Here is an 18370-nt window from a genome sequence, read left to right on the forward strand (position 1 = left end):
GAGCTGTGGCCCCTCCCAGTGACAATGTGTCACTCCCCCTCACCAGCAACCATGCCCACAGGCCACGGCCTCTGCCTCATCAAACCCCCACCAAGTCACCCATCTATGGAGCAGCTTCCATGCAGCAGGATCAGGCTCTTACCTCCACCTCCAAAGCACAGACAGGGGCAGGTCTGTCTCACTGTAAGGCTGCGAGGAGAGCTGAGGACCTGGACCAGGTTGGGGGCCATCCCCTTTCCTGAGCAGGTCTCAGGGAAGGACCAGCCCCATCCTCATCTGACCCAGGTCTCAGCCCAGGAGACTGCATAGGGAAGAAAGAACAGACAGGGCCTCCATGCTGGCTGACACTCAGGAGGGGCTGGAGCGATGGAGCAGAGGGAGCACAGGGCCAGGCAGAGGCTGCTTAGGATCCATGGGGGATCAGGCTGCACAATGGGGCTGCCCCTCCTGGGCTGCAGGCAGCATCCCCTATGGGAGCTGAGAAAGTCCAGTCCTGAGATGGCACAGGGCTGCTCAGGGGTGTGTGGCTGGGCCCTGACAGCAGTCTCCCAAAATGTGACTATATCACCAAGCTGAGTTCCAGGAATGCTGAGAAGTGCCCAGAACAGCAAGGATGCACCTGGAGCCCATCCTATCTAATGGACTCTGACCATCCCGCGTCCACCTGCCTCTCCTGCATATCGGCCACCACCCGTTCCCTTTTCCTCATTTCTCCATCGTGACTGACCCAGAGGCTGTGACCCTCTCTCCAGCCCCAGTGGCCCTTCTTTTGTCCTGTCAGAGCCCCTAAGCAAGACTCCCCAGACCCATCCACATGCCTGGCTTGTCCACTTACTAATTGTGCTGCTGTGCACTGCCGGGGTGGCACCAGCGGCAATGAGGGTAACTGAGGGCCCCACAGGTGACCAGCTTGGCCCTTTACCCCATCCCTAGCCTCAGGGGGTTCTCAGGGCTGTCAGCCAGCAGCCCTCGTTTGGGGCACCTGGCTGTCCTCCTCCCAGGAGTTCTGACTGAGCGTCGCCCACCTGTCCTCTGTCCGTGGTGCTGACCAAGCCAGCAGGTAGCAGGTCCCCAGAGGGTGCTGCTGAGCTTTGGGGACTGACCGAGGCTCCCCTGCTGAGGGGTCCCAGGTGAGTCACTGCCCCTGGTTCTACGTCATCTGCTGTCCTCTTCAGCACCATCCACCCCACCCCAGGCCGGCTCCATGCAGATGCATCCCCGAGTCACCAGGCTCAGGGTCCTCTGTTGTAGGATGGAGATTGCTGTACCTGCTGTACACATTCATATTTATTGTGTGAATTAAAATATGGAAGCTAAGTAAATGAGGACTTTGGTTTGCATTTTCCTGATGATTACTGATGTTGAGCACTTGTTAGCCATTTTTATATCTTTTTTAAAAGATAAATGTCTATTCAGGTTCTTTGCTTGTATTTAAATCAGGTTATTAGATTTTGGTGAGTTTTCTCTCTTTTTTTCTATTCAGTTGTGTGGGCTTCTTATGTATTTTGATTTTAACCCCTTATGATATATATTGCTAGCAAATATTTTCTCTGAGGTCATAAGCAGCTTTTTAATTTCATTGATTGATTTCTCCTGTGCAGAAGCTTTAGGATTAGATATACTCCTACTTGTATTATTGTTGCTTGTGCTTTTAATGTCGTATTTAACAAATTATTATCTGAACCAATGTCAAGGAGCTTTTGCCCTGTGTTTTATTCTAGGAGTTTTACAGTTTCTGATTAAATAACAATGGGCTATCAGCTCCCATCTGTTAGGATGGCTGTTATAAAAAGGACAAGAGATAACAAGTGTTGGTGATGGTGTGGAGAGAAGGGAACCCTTGTTCACTGCTGGTTAGAATGTAAGTTAGTACAGCCATTATGGGAAACAGTATGAAGGTTCTTGAAAATCTAAAAATAGAACTACATATGGCTCGACAATCCCTCTTATAAATTATATATCAACAGGAAATGAAATCAGCATCTCATAGAGACATCTGCACTCCCTTCTTCCCCATGACCCACCGCAGCATTGTTCCCAACAGCCAAGCCATAGGATGAAGTTACTGTGCATTGATGTACGAGTGAAGAAAAAAATTGTGGGGGAGGTGTTTGTGTGTATATGTGTGTGTGTGTGTGTAATATATAATAATAAAATATTTTTCAGCTTTTAAAAAGTTGAAGATACTGCCATTTGTGATAACATAAATGAACCTGGAGGATAATAAGCTAGTGAAATAGCTTAGGGAGAGAGAAAAATACTGCATAATTTCTGTTATATATGAATCTTTAAAAAGATTAAATACATAGACACTTGATAGAATGATGACTTGGGGGAGAAGAGACACAAGTCAATGTTTCAGTTATATAAAATAAATAAATCTGGAGGACTAAAGTACAATTTAAAGGTTATAGTTACTATTTTTATATTATACACTAGTAATTTCTGAACAGGGTAAACTTTAGGTGCTTTGACACCAAAAGGAAACTACATGAGTTCATGCATATGTTACATTGTTTGACCGTAGTCATCATTGATATGTATATGTATATGTATAATTATGGACTCATTAAATTTAAATGCTATAAATAGGTAACAAAGAATAAAGTTAATTGGAAAACTTGCATCATTAGATTTGATTTTGCCTAAATGACAAACTGAAACTGCCTCCTAAATATTAATATTTGTACATCGCATAAACTTCATATATTGGAAATATGTTTACAGAAAAGAAATTATAAATTTTAATAAACACAGAATGACACAGTAAATGCAAAACAGTAGAAAGAGATGAAAATATGATGAATCAGAGTGGTTAATGCCTAGATATAATTAATGATGTGTTAGGAGCAATTTCAAGCCACTTACACATAGATTTAATGCCAAAGAGTTTATGTGTACACAGAGATTAATAAAGTAAAAAAAGATACATTTACAATGATATTAATTGATATTAAAATGATTATGGAAATCAACTGTCTGGTATAGAAAAAATAGAGTGTTAAGTAACTAGTAGAAAGTTTGAAACTTTATTAGCAAGTTAAGTGAAAAAGTGATCAGCATTTTTGAGCACTAAACAGAGGATGGACATAATTTTTCTTCCTTTCTTTCTCTCTCCTTCCTTCCTTTCTTTCTTTCTTTCTTTCTTTCCTTCTTTCTTTCTTTCTGTCTCTCTCTCTCTCTCTCTCTTTTTGTTTTTTTTTTTTAGATGGAGTCTCTCTCTGTCGCCCAGGCTGGAGTGCAGTGGTGCGATCTCGATCTCCGCTCCCTGCAAGCTCCGCCTCCCGGGTTCACGCCATTCTCCTGCCTCAGCCTCCCGAGTAGCTGGGACTGCAGGCACCCACCGCCACCCCTGGCTAATTTTTTGCATTTTTAGTAGAGACGGATTTCACCGTGTTAGCCAGGATGGTCAAGATCTCCTGACCTCGTGATCCACCCGCCTCAGCCTCTTAAAGTGCTGGGATTATAGGCGTGAGCCGCCACACCATGCCCATAATTTTCCAATACCAAGAAAATCATTTGATATTACAAGGTTTTAAACCTAAATTAGTGTCTTTAACTTCACAAAGGCAGAAATCCTCTAAGTAATGTTTCCTGAACACTTTAAAATGACAATAAATATTAAAGTGTAACCAACAAGTAACGTGTAGCCACATGCAAATTTCCTTTTAGATTGCTTTATTATTTTCTAATTTTATGTGAATTTTTATTTTAATAGGTTTTTGGGGAACAGGTGGTGTTTGGTTACAGGGATAAGTTTTTTAGTGGGGATTTCTGAGATACTGGTGCAGCCATCACCCGAGCAGTGTACACTGTCCCCAATGGGTAGTCTTTTATCCCTGAGATTGTTTTAAATGACATCTAGATTAAATAGAACATTCAAACTGAGATTACTTTTACAGCACCAGAGAAATGCTAAGGAGGAAGCTTTGTGACTGAAACCAAAATACCTGAATTTATATATTTAATTCCACTAATTAACATTCTTAACTTTATAGAAAAACAGCAATTCTCCCCACATGCAGGAGTTATGCTTTAAAATGGAGCATGATCACTTTGGATATTTGTCCGAAACATAAAAATTCTTCCAAGTATTAAGAAAATATTTGGGCCTGAGCAACCTGAAAAATGGAGTTGTCATTAATTGAGATGTGTAAGCCTCTGAAAGCTTTCTTGGGGGAAGATGGGTAGCTTCATTTTGGACATACTATACACACACACACACACACACACAAAATATATATATTATAAATATCACATATATATGTATATATTTGAGACAGAGTCTCACTTCGTCACCCAGGCTGGAGTGCAGTGGAGCGATCTCAGCTCACTGCAACCTCTGCCTCCCTGGTTCAAGCTATTCTCGTGCCTCGGCCTCTGGAGTAGCTGGGATTACAGGCACGGGCCACCATGCTTGGCTAATTGTTTTTGTATTTTTAGTAGAGATAGGGTTTTGCCATGTTGCCCAGGCTGATCTCAAACTCCTGCCCTCAAGTGATCTGGCCGCCTCAGCCTCCCAAAGTGCTAGGATAACAGGCGTGAGCCACCACGCCTGGCCCTGGACATACTAAATTTTAGATGCCTATAATAAATGCAGGTGGGGATGTTGAGCAGACAGTTGGATGAATGAGTCTGCAGTGCAGGGGAGAGATCTAGGTTGGAAAAGTAAATGTGGACCTTGTCAGCATACTTGCTGTCTGATACAGTAGCCACCAGCCACATGTGACTATTGGGCACCTGAAATGTGGCTAGTCTGAAATGAGACATGCTATAAGTGTAAAATATTCACTGGATGTCAAAGACAATACAGAAAAAAAAACTGAAATATTTTATTAATAATTTTGAATATTGATCACATGTGGAAATGATATTTTTGGCTATACTGGATTAAATAAAATACATTATTAAAATTGAAAAAAAAGAAAATATTTATACTTCACAGTAATGTTAGTGTATAATACATGGGCATTGAGATGTTTCAAATGAGAAAAATTGAAATTTCTCATGGGGTACTGTTATACACAAAATATTTATGTAAAATTTTTTACTCATATATGCATGTGGACATTTGATGTTTTAGCACAGAATAACATATTCTCAAAGGTCATTTAATGTAGTAAATTAAAAATCTTTAAAGTTTACAAGAATTTTAAAACTGCTCAGCGGAACTGATAGAAAAATATGGGAACTTCCCAGGAACAGAAGTGAATCAAGAGGCAAATTCACAGGAGTCATGAAAGCGAGAAGTTAGAACTGCCTTCAGGTACAGTTCTGATTGCAGGGCTGATTACACAGACCTCAAGCCTGTGAAAATCGTCCACTCTGCCCCTTGGAATATACAGAGAAAATTTCTAACCAGGGCCATCCCAAATGTGAGATCTCTATAATGTAAGAACCAAATTATAAATTATGAAGCACACAAAATAAGCTACCCCAAAAAAGGGTAAGAAGAAATTATACATCACATAAACTTCACAGATTGGAAACGTATTTAAAATAATTAAGTAACAAATGGGGAAGGAGAATATCAAAATAATTTTGAAAACACATGAAGTTCTAAAGCAGGCACTGGGGGCAGTGGCTCATGCCTGTACTCCCAGCACTTTGTGGGGGCCAAGGCAGGAAGATCACTTGAGGCCAGGAGTTTGAGATCAGCCTGGGCAACAAAGCAAAAGCTGTCTCTACAACAAATAGACATAAAAATATAAGCCAGGCACAGTGGTGTGTGCTTGTAGTGTCAGCTACTGGGGAGGTGGATGTGAGAAGGTCTCTTGAGACCGGGAATTTGAGGTTGCAGTGAGCTATGACCACCACCGAACTCAAACCTGGGTGACAGAGAGATTCTTTCACACACACACACACACAAAAAAAACAGGCATATTTTGCAAAGACTCAAATTGAACAACTGAAACTTAAGTAAATTTAATATACAATGTATGGTTTAATTATTAGACCAAGTTAATAACAACAGGATTAGTGAACTAGAATACTGAGATGAATAAATAAGAGAACTACAGAAAAACAAAATGATCACAATACAAACATGATTTTACATGTACAAAGAATAAAATGAAATGAAATCAAATACATTGGTTTCACTAGCTTACATACAAATAACAAATCACACTAATAACAAATATTTATAAATTTCTGAAACAGAATATCAGATGGGAACCCTTGAATGCAGAAGTGTATTGTGATTAATAGTGACCACCAATAAAAAATACTCAACAGAAATAAAAGTCAAGCTGCATAACACCAAAGAAAAGAAAAAAATTTAAAGGCATGAGAGAGAAAAGAAGAGAGAAACAATGAAGGTGAGAGCAAAGCCTCCACAACCTGTGTTCAGTCAGAAAACACAGAAATAAGTAAGAGTGCTGGGAGAAGTTACTGTTCAACCAATAATTAGATATTTCACTAACATATTTTGAATAAGTAAGGATGCACTAAATGATTTCCAAAAGTAAAAAAAAAAAAATGAGAAATCTTATTACCAATATGAGCTTATTAAGAATACACTTCAAAAAGAAAAATGTTTTAAAATGAAGTTCAATGAATCAAAATGAAATGCAAGAAACTGCAAACATATTAGGCTATGAAATCATGGTGGACAATGAACTAAAGGATCCATCAAGTCTTTGGCAGCATCAGTTTCCAAATGATTTACATAAAATAACAGTGTTAAATGAACTCTATACAATGTAATGAAATAAATTATCAAATCCTCTGATACTTGAATAATTTAACTGATGTTAGAATCTCCTTTTCAGATAATTATTTTCATAGAAAAATATACAATACTTCTGTCTCATGACTTGCAGAATATCAGTTATCCTTTTTTTAGCACGAAAGGGCTCACAGTGGCATAGGCCCTGGTCACAAGCCTCTGGACACCCAGGACAACTGGATCATATGTTGATCAGGATTAAGCAGGATGAGAGGCGCAAATCCATTCAGTACATGACCGCAAAGAAACTCACCCTTTTTTCTGGAGAGACTCTTGGGGAGAGTCTGGTGCTGTGAAGGTGCTGGGATCGCCTCTGATGCCTGCACAAGAGAGTCTCCATGTATACACTTGAGAGCAGCATAATTCCCACAATGAAGACATCTCTGGGTAATGACAGAGTAAGAAAAATAAGGCTCCTGATGATGGATTTCCTTGGGGAAATGAGGCAGTTTTACTGAGCGTCAGAAAACTGGTCTGAGTCATAAGGAAAGAAACCACAGTGTCGAAGATTATGTAACTACTGCAGGACAACTGAGGGACCATAAGAAGACAAGAACATGTGACATGTGATTTGTGAGTTTATGTTTAAACCTCACCAACCAGGAGGTGCCGGGGCTGATGGCGATGGCCTGGAGCACGCTCAGGAGGCAGGTGGTGCAGACAGAGAGGACCCGCATCACCCTGCTCAGATAGGAAAGCATCTTACACTTGAAGTCATTTTGAAAATGAAGGGACTCAAAAAGGTCTGGAGACACCAAGAACACAATAGTGAGCAGCATCATGATGTGGACGAGGCCAAGTGACTGGTGGTGAGGTCAGTGGGCTTAGGATCCAGAAGGAGGGTCATGATACCAGAGAAAAGGAGGATGTTGGCCGAGACTCCAGTAACAGCTTGGGCAAAGAAGTCACTTTTGAATGATAACATAAGTGAAAACTGTGTACATTTTAATGGCAAAGAGGAAATATTTTATGTACCTGAAAAAATCAATAAAACTTCCATCATCAATGTCACTTCAGATTAAAAATTATCACCATCATTATCATTTTAAATCCATCTATTTATTTTGATTAATGTTGATTATCACGTATAAATTTTTAAACCTACAGCCTGATCATTATATGCTAAACCAAATTATTAATATAGTTGATCGAACACCCACACATGCACAGTCGCACCTGTAGAGGGCGCACATTATCTGTGCTCCTGTAATACCAAGGCCACGCTTTTTAAGTAAGCATTTAGTTTTTGTTTTTTTTTGTTTTGTTTTTGTTTGTTTTTGTTTTTGTTTTTGTTTTTGCATTCCTTCATTTAGTTTTCACCACCCAGAACTGTGACATGTATATAAAAATGAATCATGGGTGTTTGTAGAACTGAACTGAAGTAGATTTTGTGCTAATGGAAAAAGCAATCACCTGATGTATCTTGGAAAAAAGTAATAATGCATTGAGTGGCTGTGATATCACATCAGCCTGACACGATGCTGAACATCACATTCATGCATGCAACGTTTCATGTATCCTATAAAAATTATATAGCAGACACACGGCAGAAGGTGTTCTTTTCAGATAGTTGGTGGTAGTAAAAAAAATCTCCGTATTAGCAATGAGTATAATAGGATTAAACATAATTTTATTACGGTCATCTACTAAAATCTTAATGTGAAATATATTAAAAAGCTTGGGAGCGCGCCTGACTGGCCCCGCCGTGGGGCCACGCGGGGGCCCACGCAGGTGGACGCGCGGACCCAGCCCAGGCGCCCATGGCCCGGGCCGGGACTGCCCAGCGGAGCCGCATGCCTCCCGCCGGGCCGGCGGGCAGCACAGAGGGGCTCCCGCGCGCCTTCCTGCGGAGCCTGAGCACGCTGTTCCACATCCTGGACGACCAACGGCGCGGCTCCCGGCACCTGCGCGAGATCCAGTCCCGCTGGCAGGGCGCCGACGCGCGAGAGCTGCCCCGCGGGGTCCTGAGGGCCTGCGCGAGGTGGCCCCGGACAGCGGCTACCTGACCTTCGAGCGCTTCATGGCCGGCCTGCGCACCGCGCTGCTGAGCGCCGACGGCGGCCCCCCGGACCCCACGCACGCCCTGGTCTGGCCCGGGGACCAGCCGCCTCAGCCGCCGCAGCGCCTGATGTTCGCGCCGGCAGACGAGCAGCGGACGGTCCTGGAGAGGAAGCCCCTGCCCCTGGGCGTGCGCGCTTCTCTGGCCGTTCCCAGCGGCGCGGCCCGCAACCCGGAGCAGCTATGCGCCCCCGCCGAGGCCACGCCCTGCCCCGCCGAACCAGAGCGCTCCCAGTGCGCTCCCAGAGCGCGGCGCTGGAACGGAACCCCAGCGCGGACGCAGGTGCATCGGCCTGCAGGACCCTGGAGGCGGACTCGAGGGGTGCCCAGTGCCGGAGGGGAACGTCGGAGGCACACCATCACCAGCGGCGTGGACTGCTGAAGCACATGAAGGAGCTGGAGCAGGAGAAGGAGGTGCTGCTGCAGGGTTTGGAGATGATGGCGCAGGGCTGCGATTGGTAACAGCAGCAGCTGCAACGAGTGCAGGAGCGCCAGTGCCGCCTGGGCCAGAGCAGAGCCAGCGCCGACTTTGGAGCCATGGGGAGCCCCCGCCCACTGGGGCGGCTACTGTCCAAGGTACAGGAGGTGGCCGGGTGCCTGGGAGACTTGCTGGCTGCGGCTTGTGCCGGCCGGGCCCTGCCCATGTCCTCCTCCGGGCCCCCCCACTCTGCCCTGACGTCCACCTCTTCCCCGGGCTAGCAGCAGCAGACCATCCTCACGCTGAAGGAGCAGAACCGTCTCCTCACCAGGAGGTGACCGAGAAGAGAGAGCGCATCATGCAGGTGGAGCAGGAGAAGTCCGCGCTCATTAAGCAGCTGTTTGAGTCCCGCACCGTGAGCCAGCAAGACGGGGGCGCCTCTGGACCCCACCATATTGCCTGACACTCAGCCCTTCGGGGCGAGCGCTCTATCGCACCCAACCTCTCTGACTGGAGACCCCCGGCAGGCCCAGGCAGGCCCAGAATGGTTTCCTTCCTGCACCCCTTGCTATCCAGGCTTCCCAGGCCTGCCCCCGGCTGGTCCCCACACCGAGCCCTTGACTTGGTTTTGGCTTCCGGTGCTGACATGGGCTGAGGCTCTCTTAATTCCACATAGTTCGTGACTACTACTGCCGCTGTCAGTGGACAGTGGGGGACCCTTCCGCCAGTTACCAGATCTCTGGTCGCCCCGGTTTCCCACGGTGCTGCCCTGGATCCCACCTCCAGGGAGAGGCACTACTCACGCCAGGCTGAACTTCCGACAACGGCCAGCAGAGGGCGCCGGGCGGCACGGATGCGGCGCTGAGGCTATGCCCAAGACCCGGGGAGGAGGTCCAAGGGCAGCTTACCCCCAACCTCAACCAGGGCACCAGGACAAGGTGGCTGTCGCTCGGTCGGGAGCAGATGGAGGGGATAGGGAAGGCCTGTAAACAGGGGTTGCCCGCCTGGCAGGGGAGCCCCAGGGATGGCAGTCGGACTTCAGGTCCGGGCTAAGGCTGAGAGACTCTGGCTGCTGCGGATCGGGGAGCCGGTTGGACCAGAACTTGGCCTGCGTGTACCTCCCGCAGACCCCGCGGTGATGGTCCTCCTCATCCTGGCCAGGACGCTGCCCCACATTGAGTCCCACAGAACAACCTATGAGCCTGGCTCCCCAGGAGGGCCCTGTCCCCAGGAGGGGGATCAGGTTGGGCCGCCAGACAGTTTCCAGGCACGTCGTAGGGGAAGTCTGTCACCTCCCGGGTTCACGCCATTCTCCTGCCTCAGCCTCCCGAGTAGCTGGGACTACAGGCGCCCGCCACCATGCCCGGCTAGTTTTTTTGTATTTTGTTTAGTAGAGACGGGGTTTCACCGTGTTAATCAGGATGGTCTCGATTTCCTGACCTCGTGATCCACCTGCCTCGGCCTCCCAAAGTGCTGGGATTACAGGCGTGAGCCACCGCGCCCGGCTGACTTTCACTGTTTTCTGTCTGACTTCTCTCCCTGACCTCTTTGCACTTCCTGGGATTACCTCCCACATTAACCTCTTGCACCTATTAAGTATCACAACTTTCTAATGGAAAACAAATGATAATTTATTCACTATTTTATTAAATACAATAGAAAATTCACATGGCAAATGAGTAGCAGATGTTATATTTGATAATATTTTATTGTATTGTGCTTGATAAGTTTTATTATAAAGCTATAAATAACAATCAAACAATTAAACAGCTTTTCAAGCACACCTCTAAAGAATAAGCCCTCTACTAGGCACAGTGGCTCATGCCTGTAATTCCAGGATTTTGAAAGGCTGAGGTAGAAGGATCACTGGAGCCCAGGAGCTTGAGAGCGACCTGGGAAACATAGTGAGATCCCATCTCTACAAAACACTAAAAACATTTTTGAAAAAGGAAAAAGGATATACACTCTCTTTGCATTCACCGTTTTAATATACAGCACCTAGGATTGGTGTTTTCTAAATCTGTGGGTTTTTCTTTATGACATACTCTTCCAGTGTACCAGGTGATGGTCTTTTTGTCAGATCTCATGAAATGGCACAAGTAACAACAGGCATTCCCAGTCATGCTCTCCTGTCTTCCTGTGTTTCAGAGAAATGTTTCTGCCTAGGGAGGCCTTATGATACAGTTCCTGTCAATGAGATTTAGAGAGAAATGCCTGGGGAGGCTGCCCTTCTCTGAATTAAAAGGTAATGGTTTTCCGTGTAATTCTCTGTGTCCTATCATCTTCACATTTTGTCCTTGTTGCTATTTGGAATGTGGTTAATGCCTGGACATGGGACAGACAACTTGGAGTCCAGAAGAAGTAAGCATGAGCACAGTTACTAAGCATAGACAACATCAGAGAGAGGAGATAAAAATAAGTTGCTACTTCATTAGGTCATTGGGTATTTCATCTGTCCTGGTGCTACCTATTTATGTTGTACATAAAATGAAATACACATAACACGTGCTAGTACTATACGACGTTATTGTCTTGATATCACCAAACACAAATTACTAGCTGCAGAATTAGATGCATTACTATGTGTCAATTGCACCAGTGTTGAATGTGTGGGCATGACCTGTTACCTAATTTTATTGTATCTATTCCCACAGTTGACCCTCAACTTTCCTCTCTAGACAGGCTGCACAGAAGCAGAACATGGGCTGTAAAAGAACCTGAGAACTTCTAGCCTAAAAGCTGTGTGCAGTGCTTGAGGTTGAAACACCCACAGCATCTGTCTGGAAATCTTTCCCCCAACCCCCAACTCCAGCATCTGTCTGGAAATCTTTCCCCCAAATTTTCTGGTTCCTCCCACAGAGCCAGGACCACATGATGAGGCTGATCAATCAGCGGAGTGGACAGGAGGGAGGTTCCTGCCTCCTACAGTGGATCAACCTAAATTGGGGTTATACTTCATGTTCACCATCTGGGACACAGATTGTGTGTAACCACAGCATGCACACCTTGCAGATCCTGCTTCATACCGTCTCCCAAAGACATCATAATTATTAAGATCTGGTGTGGCTATCTGATATTTTAAAGCTGTGCCTACAAAAGTTGCTTCATCTACTTCTCCTCATCTCTACAACTTCCAGTGATCTAGGCTTGGGGATGTACAACAGTCTGGTCTGCATCACTGCTCAATAATCCCTAGAAATCATGGGGACAGAATCTCTCTTCTCTGATTATCAGAAACTTGACCAAGCACAGCAGCTCAGGCCTGTAATTCCAGCACTTTGGGAGGCTGAGGCAGGTGGATAAATTGAGGTCAGAGCCAGGCGCGGTGGCTCACGCCTGTAATCCCAGCACTTTGGGAGGCCGAGGTGGGCGGATCACGAGGTCAGGAGATCGAGACCATCCTGGCTAACACGGTGAAACCCCGTGTCTACTAAAAATACAAAAAATTAGCCGGGCGTGGTGGTGCGTGCCTGTAGTCCCAGCTACTCGGAGGCTGAGGCAGGAGAATGGCGTAAACCCGGGAGGCGGAGCTTGCAGTGAGCCGAGATGGTGCCACTGCACTCCAGCCTGGGCGACAAAGCAAGACTCTGTCTCAAAAAACAAAAAACAAAACAAAAAAATAAAAAAATAAAAATAAAAAAATAAATTCAGGTCAGGAGTTCTAGATCAGCCTGGCCAACACTGTGAAACCCTGTCTCTACCAAAAATACAAAAATTTATCAGGCGTGGTGGTGGCGCACACCTGTAATCCCAGCTACTCAGGAGGCTGAGGCAGGAGAATCACTTGAACCCGGGAAGGGGAGGTTGCAGTGAGCTGAGATCGCACCACTGCACTCCAGCCTGCATGACAGAGTGAGACCCTGTCTAAAAAACAAAAGAAAGAAAAGAAAAATGAACTTAATATATTTCCCACATTCCCAGCTCATCTCTGTCACATTTGTTCATGTGATGACACCACTTGTAGCTATCCTAAGACCTCAGAGTGATTACAGAGAGCTCACTTCAATTTCCACCCCAAATTTCAAACGCATCTGCTATATATTTTTTTCAATAGGCCTCATCTACCTTGCTAAGAAAGACACCATCCTCATGTTTAATCTGTCTCCACATCTGCCACAGTGCTGACTGCCTGATCTTATCCTCTGGACTATTGCATTACTTTTCTCTTACCTCAATTCAGTGATCAGAATGTGCTATTTAAAACCCATCAGTGACCTCGAACTCTTCAGTAAAAAACAATTTATCATTGCATTGTAAAAGTTCCAAACTATTCATCAGAACTGAAAAAAGTGTTGTGTGAGATTCCATGGGGTAAGGAGAGCAGTGAGGAAGCTGTAACCATAACACAGACAAGAAAGTGGCTTTGATACATATGTAGCTGGGGGTAAAAATAAAGAGGGAGTGAGGAACTGGAGATAATTATAAAATAAAACAAGCAGAATTTTCTTTTCTAAATTCAGTCAGTTCAGCTGAAGAGCAGGTGTCCTCTCTCCACATGCACAATCAATGCTATTTCTTCACTCTAAATGTTTCAGTCTCTTACCTGAAAGATGTGATGTTACTCCAGTAGAAATGGTTTTCTTGACCTGGCACAGTGGCTCTTGCCTGTAATTCCAGCACTTTGGGAGACCGAGGTGGGTGGATCACGAAGTCAGGAGATCAAGACCATCCTGGCTAACACCGTGAAACCCCATATCTACCAAAAATAGAAAAATTAGTCCGGCATGGTGGCACGCACCTGTAGTCCCAGCCACTCAGGAGGCTGAGGCAGGAGAATCCCTTGAACCCAGGAGGCAGAGTTTGTAGTGAGCCAAGATCGTGCCACTGCACTCCAGCCTGGGGGACAGAGCAAGAGTCTGTCTCAAAAAAAAAAAAAAACAGTTTTCTCTTAAATGTTGAGTACCTGGTACACACCCAGCACTGCCCTCTGTGTTTTGTTTACCTTATATAAACATATAAAAGGTAAATACATATAAAACATATAAAAGCTATATAAAAGAACTCCATAACTTATAAAACACTCTAAATTTCCACTGGAAAAAAAAACAGCTTGGTAAAATTAAAATATTATATGATGTCGCTTAAAATAAATAGAAGGAACAATTAACTAAAGAAAATTTTGACTTAAATAGTTTTTTCTCCAATCAGTAAGTGAGAAAATGGAATGCAATAGTGAAATGAAATGTAATATGCTCACTCACTGTAGAATTAAATCTTCAAATTAACTTCTGAGCAACATTAAATTTTATGAAAACACTTTAAAAATCCCTGGGCAGATAATACAAAAATATTTCATAAACTTTGGAACAAAAAAATTATATATTTGTTCTCATATGAATAATAGGCAACTAAACAAACAAAAAAAAATATATATATATAAGGAAGATTCTGAACCCAGGAGACTTGAGATTTGGGAAAAGAAAGTTTAGCATACAATAGAGAAACTAATTTTGCTTTAAACATTTGTGAGGTTCCTGATTTGCTAGCAAATTGTCAACTTTTCTGACACTATTTTTTTGGTCCACTATTTCCTCTCCCATTTAAAGAAGTGTACACACACACACACACACAATTTCCTCCTTTATATTTCTCTTACACTTATAATTTATTTTTAGCTTAATATATTTGTATATTACATTCAATATAAATCAAAACACAAAAAAATCTTTATGTGTTCAGTTGGGGACATATACAGGAAATGTGCAAAGAAAAATATTCAGTAAATTTTATTTATTTATTTTTTTTGAGATGGAGTCTCACTCTGTTGCCTAGACTGGAGTGCACTGGTGTGATCTCAGCTCACTGCAAGCTCTGCCATCCAGGTTCAAGTGATTCTCCTGCCTCAGCCTCCTGGGTAGCTGAGATTACAGGTGCATGCCACCATGCCCGGCTAATTTTTTGTATCTTTAGTAGAGAGGAGGTTTCACCATCTTGGCCAGGCTGGTCTTGAACTCCTGACCCTGTGATCCACCTGCCTCAGTATCCCAAAGTGCTGGGATTACAGGCGTGAACCACCGTGCCTGGCCAATATCCAGTAAATTTTTATAAATAATGATGTAAAATTCAGAAACTATGACTTCCAATTACTTTCCTGTGTGATTTTTATTCTAACTGGCACATCTTCCCATAGTTACCAAAAGCGTAAAAAATGTGAAATAGAGCTTTTGACAACAATAGTCTCCAAATTGTTTAAATTATCTGAACAAATGATTACTAAATAAGTCATTTCACTGCATTACCCAATAGTATATTATTACCATCTGTTGCCCCCAATCTTGATTAAAGTAAAATAGTTTAACATTGGTGGCAGGATAACATTTTATGTATTGCACATCAGTGTTAAAACATTGAAAACCATTTCATTTATTAATTAAAACTAAGTTCACACATAGTCTAAGTAAGGCATTGCAAACTCTGCTATATTCTTCTTGGTCAAAATACAGTCACAAACACTGAATAAGCATTATTTTTTCTCTGCTGCAGTTATCTTAGACACTTCCTTTCTCTACTTTTAAAGACTAAGGTTAATTATTTAGGAAACATTGATTTAAAATACATTTAAAACCTTTCATGGAGGTGTTATCTTTACTTTTCTCTGGTATCTGTAATTTTAAAAACAATTTTATTACCCTGAATAATATTTAAGACTTTAAAACCTTTTACCATAATACATTGGTATTTTGAAAGACTGGCCAGCTTTTTTATCCCTTAAGGAGAGATGATTGGTAAAATTATTTATTTCAAAAATTCATAATTTTTCACTCTTGCTTTAATAGAGAAGAATAATTCCGAGAACATCTACCTCATGTAGAGTTTAAGTAAACCAAAAGAAGCATCTCTCTTTAATTCTTTTTTTTTTTTTTTTTTTTTTTTTTTTGGTTTTTCAGATGCAGTTTCACTCTTGGTGCCCAGGCTGGAGTGCAATGGTGCAATTTCTGCTCACTACAACCTCTGCCTCCCGGGTTGAAGCAATTTTCCTGCCTCAGCCTCCTGAGTGGCTGGGATTACAGGCACCCACCACCACACCCAGCTATTTTTAATTTTTTTTGTATTTTTAGTAGAGACAGGGTTTCACCATGTTGGCCAGGCTGGTCTCAAACTCCTGACTTCAGGTGATGCACCCACCTCAGCCTCCCAAAGTGGTGGGATTACAGGCATAAGCCACTGAGCCTAGCAGGTTTTTTTGGTATTTATTTTTGAATTTTACATTTGCCACTAAGATTCCATGGAGAAATTCATATAGAATGGCCTCTTCCAGCTCTGATGCAGCAACAATAGGCCACATGTTTTCACATAAACACTAGGAATGCAGGCATAGTGCCAACAGATTTGAGAGTTGAATTACATTAGTAATAGTTGTTTCTAAAAAGAATCTCAAATAATGACAATACAAAATAAGTATCCATTGAAATAATAATTATACCTGTCCAAATACCAGAGTCCTTGCTTCTTTGAAACATACAAACAAATAAATTATCTAATTGTTTTGACTTTAGATTATGCTCTATATTAAATATTCTTGTTTAATGTAAAATTTGAAAATTTTAGTGCCTTCGTACTTTATCATGGAAATTCTCCGGTTTATTTAGACTTGATTTTTGAATACTTCCTCACATTTATTGTATCTGAAAAGTTTCCCTATGGAAGAATTCCCTGTGAATTCTGGTTATTTCTAAAGTTTATATTTTAGATCAAACTCTTTCTACAACCATTACATGTATAGTGTTTCTCTAATATGAATTATCTGACGTTGAGTAAAGTGTGAACAATAAAGGCTTTGCCACATTTTTTACATTGTATTTAAAAGAGCACATAGAAAGCAAATCTGTTTTATTCATTAAGACAAATTAATAATCTGTTTTCCATTTTAGAGAAATTGTGAGGGATTTTTTTCTAGCTAGTCATAATCCTTTATTTTTATTTATTTATTTTTTGAGACAAAGTTTCGCTCTTGTTGCCCAGGCTGGAGTGCAATGGTGCAATCTCAGCTCACCGCAATCTCCGCCTCCTGGATTCAAGCGATTCTCCTGCCTCAGCCTCCCTGGTAGCTGGGATTACAGGCATGTGCCACCATGCCCAGTTAATTTTGTATTTTTAGTAGAGATGGGGTTTCTCCATGTTGATAAGGCTGGTCTCGAACTTCCAACCTTAGGTGATCCACCCACTTCAGCCTCCCAAAGTGCTGGGATTACAGACATGAGCCACCGTGCCTGGCTGTCATCATCCTTTGTATAGACAGATTAGGAGGTCCCTGGGTGCTGGAAAAGGGGTCTCAGGCCCACTCAGATATCCAAGAAGGTTCTGGTTGGGATTCTTTCATTTAACACAGAAATACTGAGCACTTAACTTTGTGTGAGTACTTTTCTAGAACCTTGGCATAATTCAACGACTTCGGCATTTAGATCTCTGGGCCTCAATTCTATTCAATGAGTTAGACACTCCTTCAAAGTAGACAGACATCATAGCAGGTCATGTCCACAGGATGTGAGATAAGATGCCCAATGGCTTCTTCTAGATAGGGAAGCACTCTCTCAGATTCTGACCAAGATGACAAATCCCAGGACCAACTATAAGGTGGGTGGAATTTGAGTTCATAACAAGGGCTTCCTGTCCCCCAAATATATGGGGGAAATACAAAGACCATGGTTGGGAAGAGGCCGAAAGAACCCTGAGTCTCATGCATCTTACGATTCCCATGGAAATGCTGGGGTCTGGGTATTCTGCAGAATAAAAGGAGTCAAAGAGGCTGCAGATGGGCCTCAGGCCCCCTACTAAGAAGAGAGGAGGCTGGAGCTCCCAGCCAGCCCTTGACAGACCCATCCCTGTTACAGTCACATCCCAGCTCTGCCTGTCCCCCTTTATCTCACATCCAGGGGGCCCAGAACTGGAGTTATGATGAGCAGCATGCTTCTCATAACCCTCCTTCTGCGGGTGCCATAGACGGGCCTGGGGGGCAGCACGCCCAAATAGTCGAGGGCACTCTTTGAAGACGCTAAGGTCCCCTCCCCGTCTTGGACGCCTCAGCCTGCACCATTGCGCTCCGTCTGGCTACGGCCACTGTGGCGGACACCCCCTCGGAGCTCCTGGAGAGCGGCAGGTGAAGAAAGACTCAACCGGCACAAGACCAAGGTCCAGGTTCAGCGGGTTGAGGCTTCGAGGACGCG

At 43.5% G+C, this 18370-nt stretch overlaps 1 protein-coding gene and 1 pseudogene across 1 annotated transcript in view; both read left to right on the forward strand.

Annotated features, from left to right (window-relative positions):
- The first annotated feature begins 8490 nt into the window (after window positions 1-8490).
- LOC112620575 lies at window positions 8491-9669 on the forward strand (annotated as a pseudogene).
- A 561-nt stretch (window positions 9670-10230) lies between these two features.
- The window catches only part of LOC112620576 (zinc finger protein 716-like), a 32924-nt gene continuing 24784 nt past the window's right edge, over window positions 10231-18370 (forward strand). Inside the window, 1 exon segment of the mRNA XM_025379288.1 lies at window positions 10231-10449. Coding sequence (XP_025235073.1) covers window positions 10231-10449 — 219 coding nt within the window.

Source organism: Theropithecus gelada, chromosome 3, assembly GCF_003255815.1.
Source record: "Theropithecus gelada isolate Dixy chromosome 3, Tgel_1.0, whole genome shotgun sequence".
NCBI classification, from domain to species: Eukaryota; Metazoa; Chordata; class Mammalia; order Primates; family Cercopithecidae; genus Theropithecus; species Theropithecus gelada.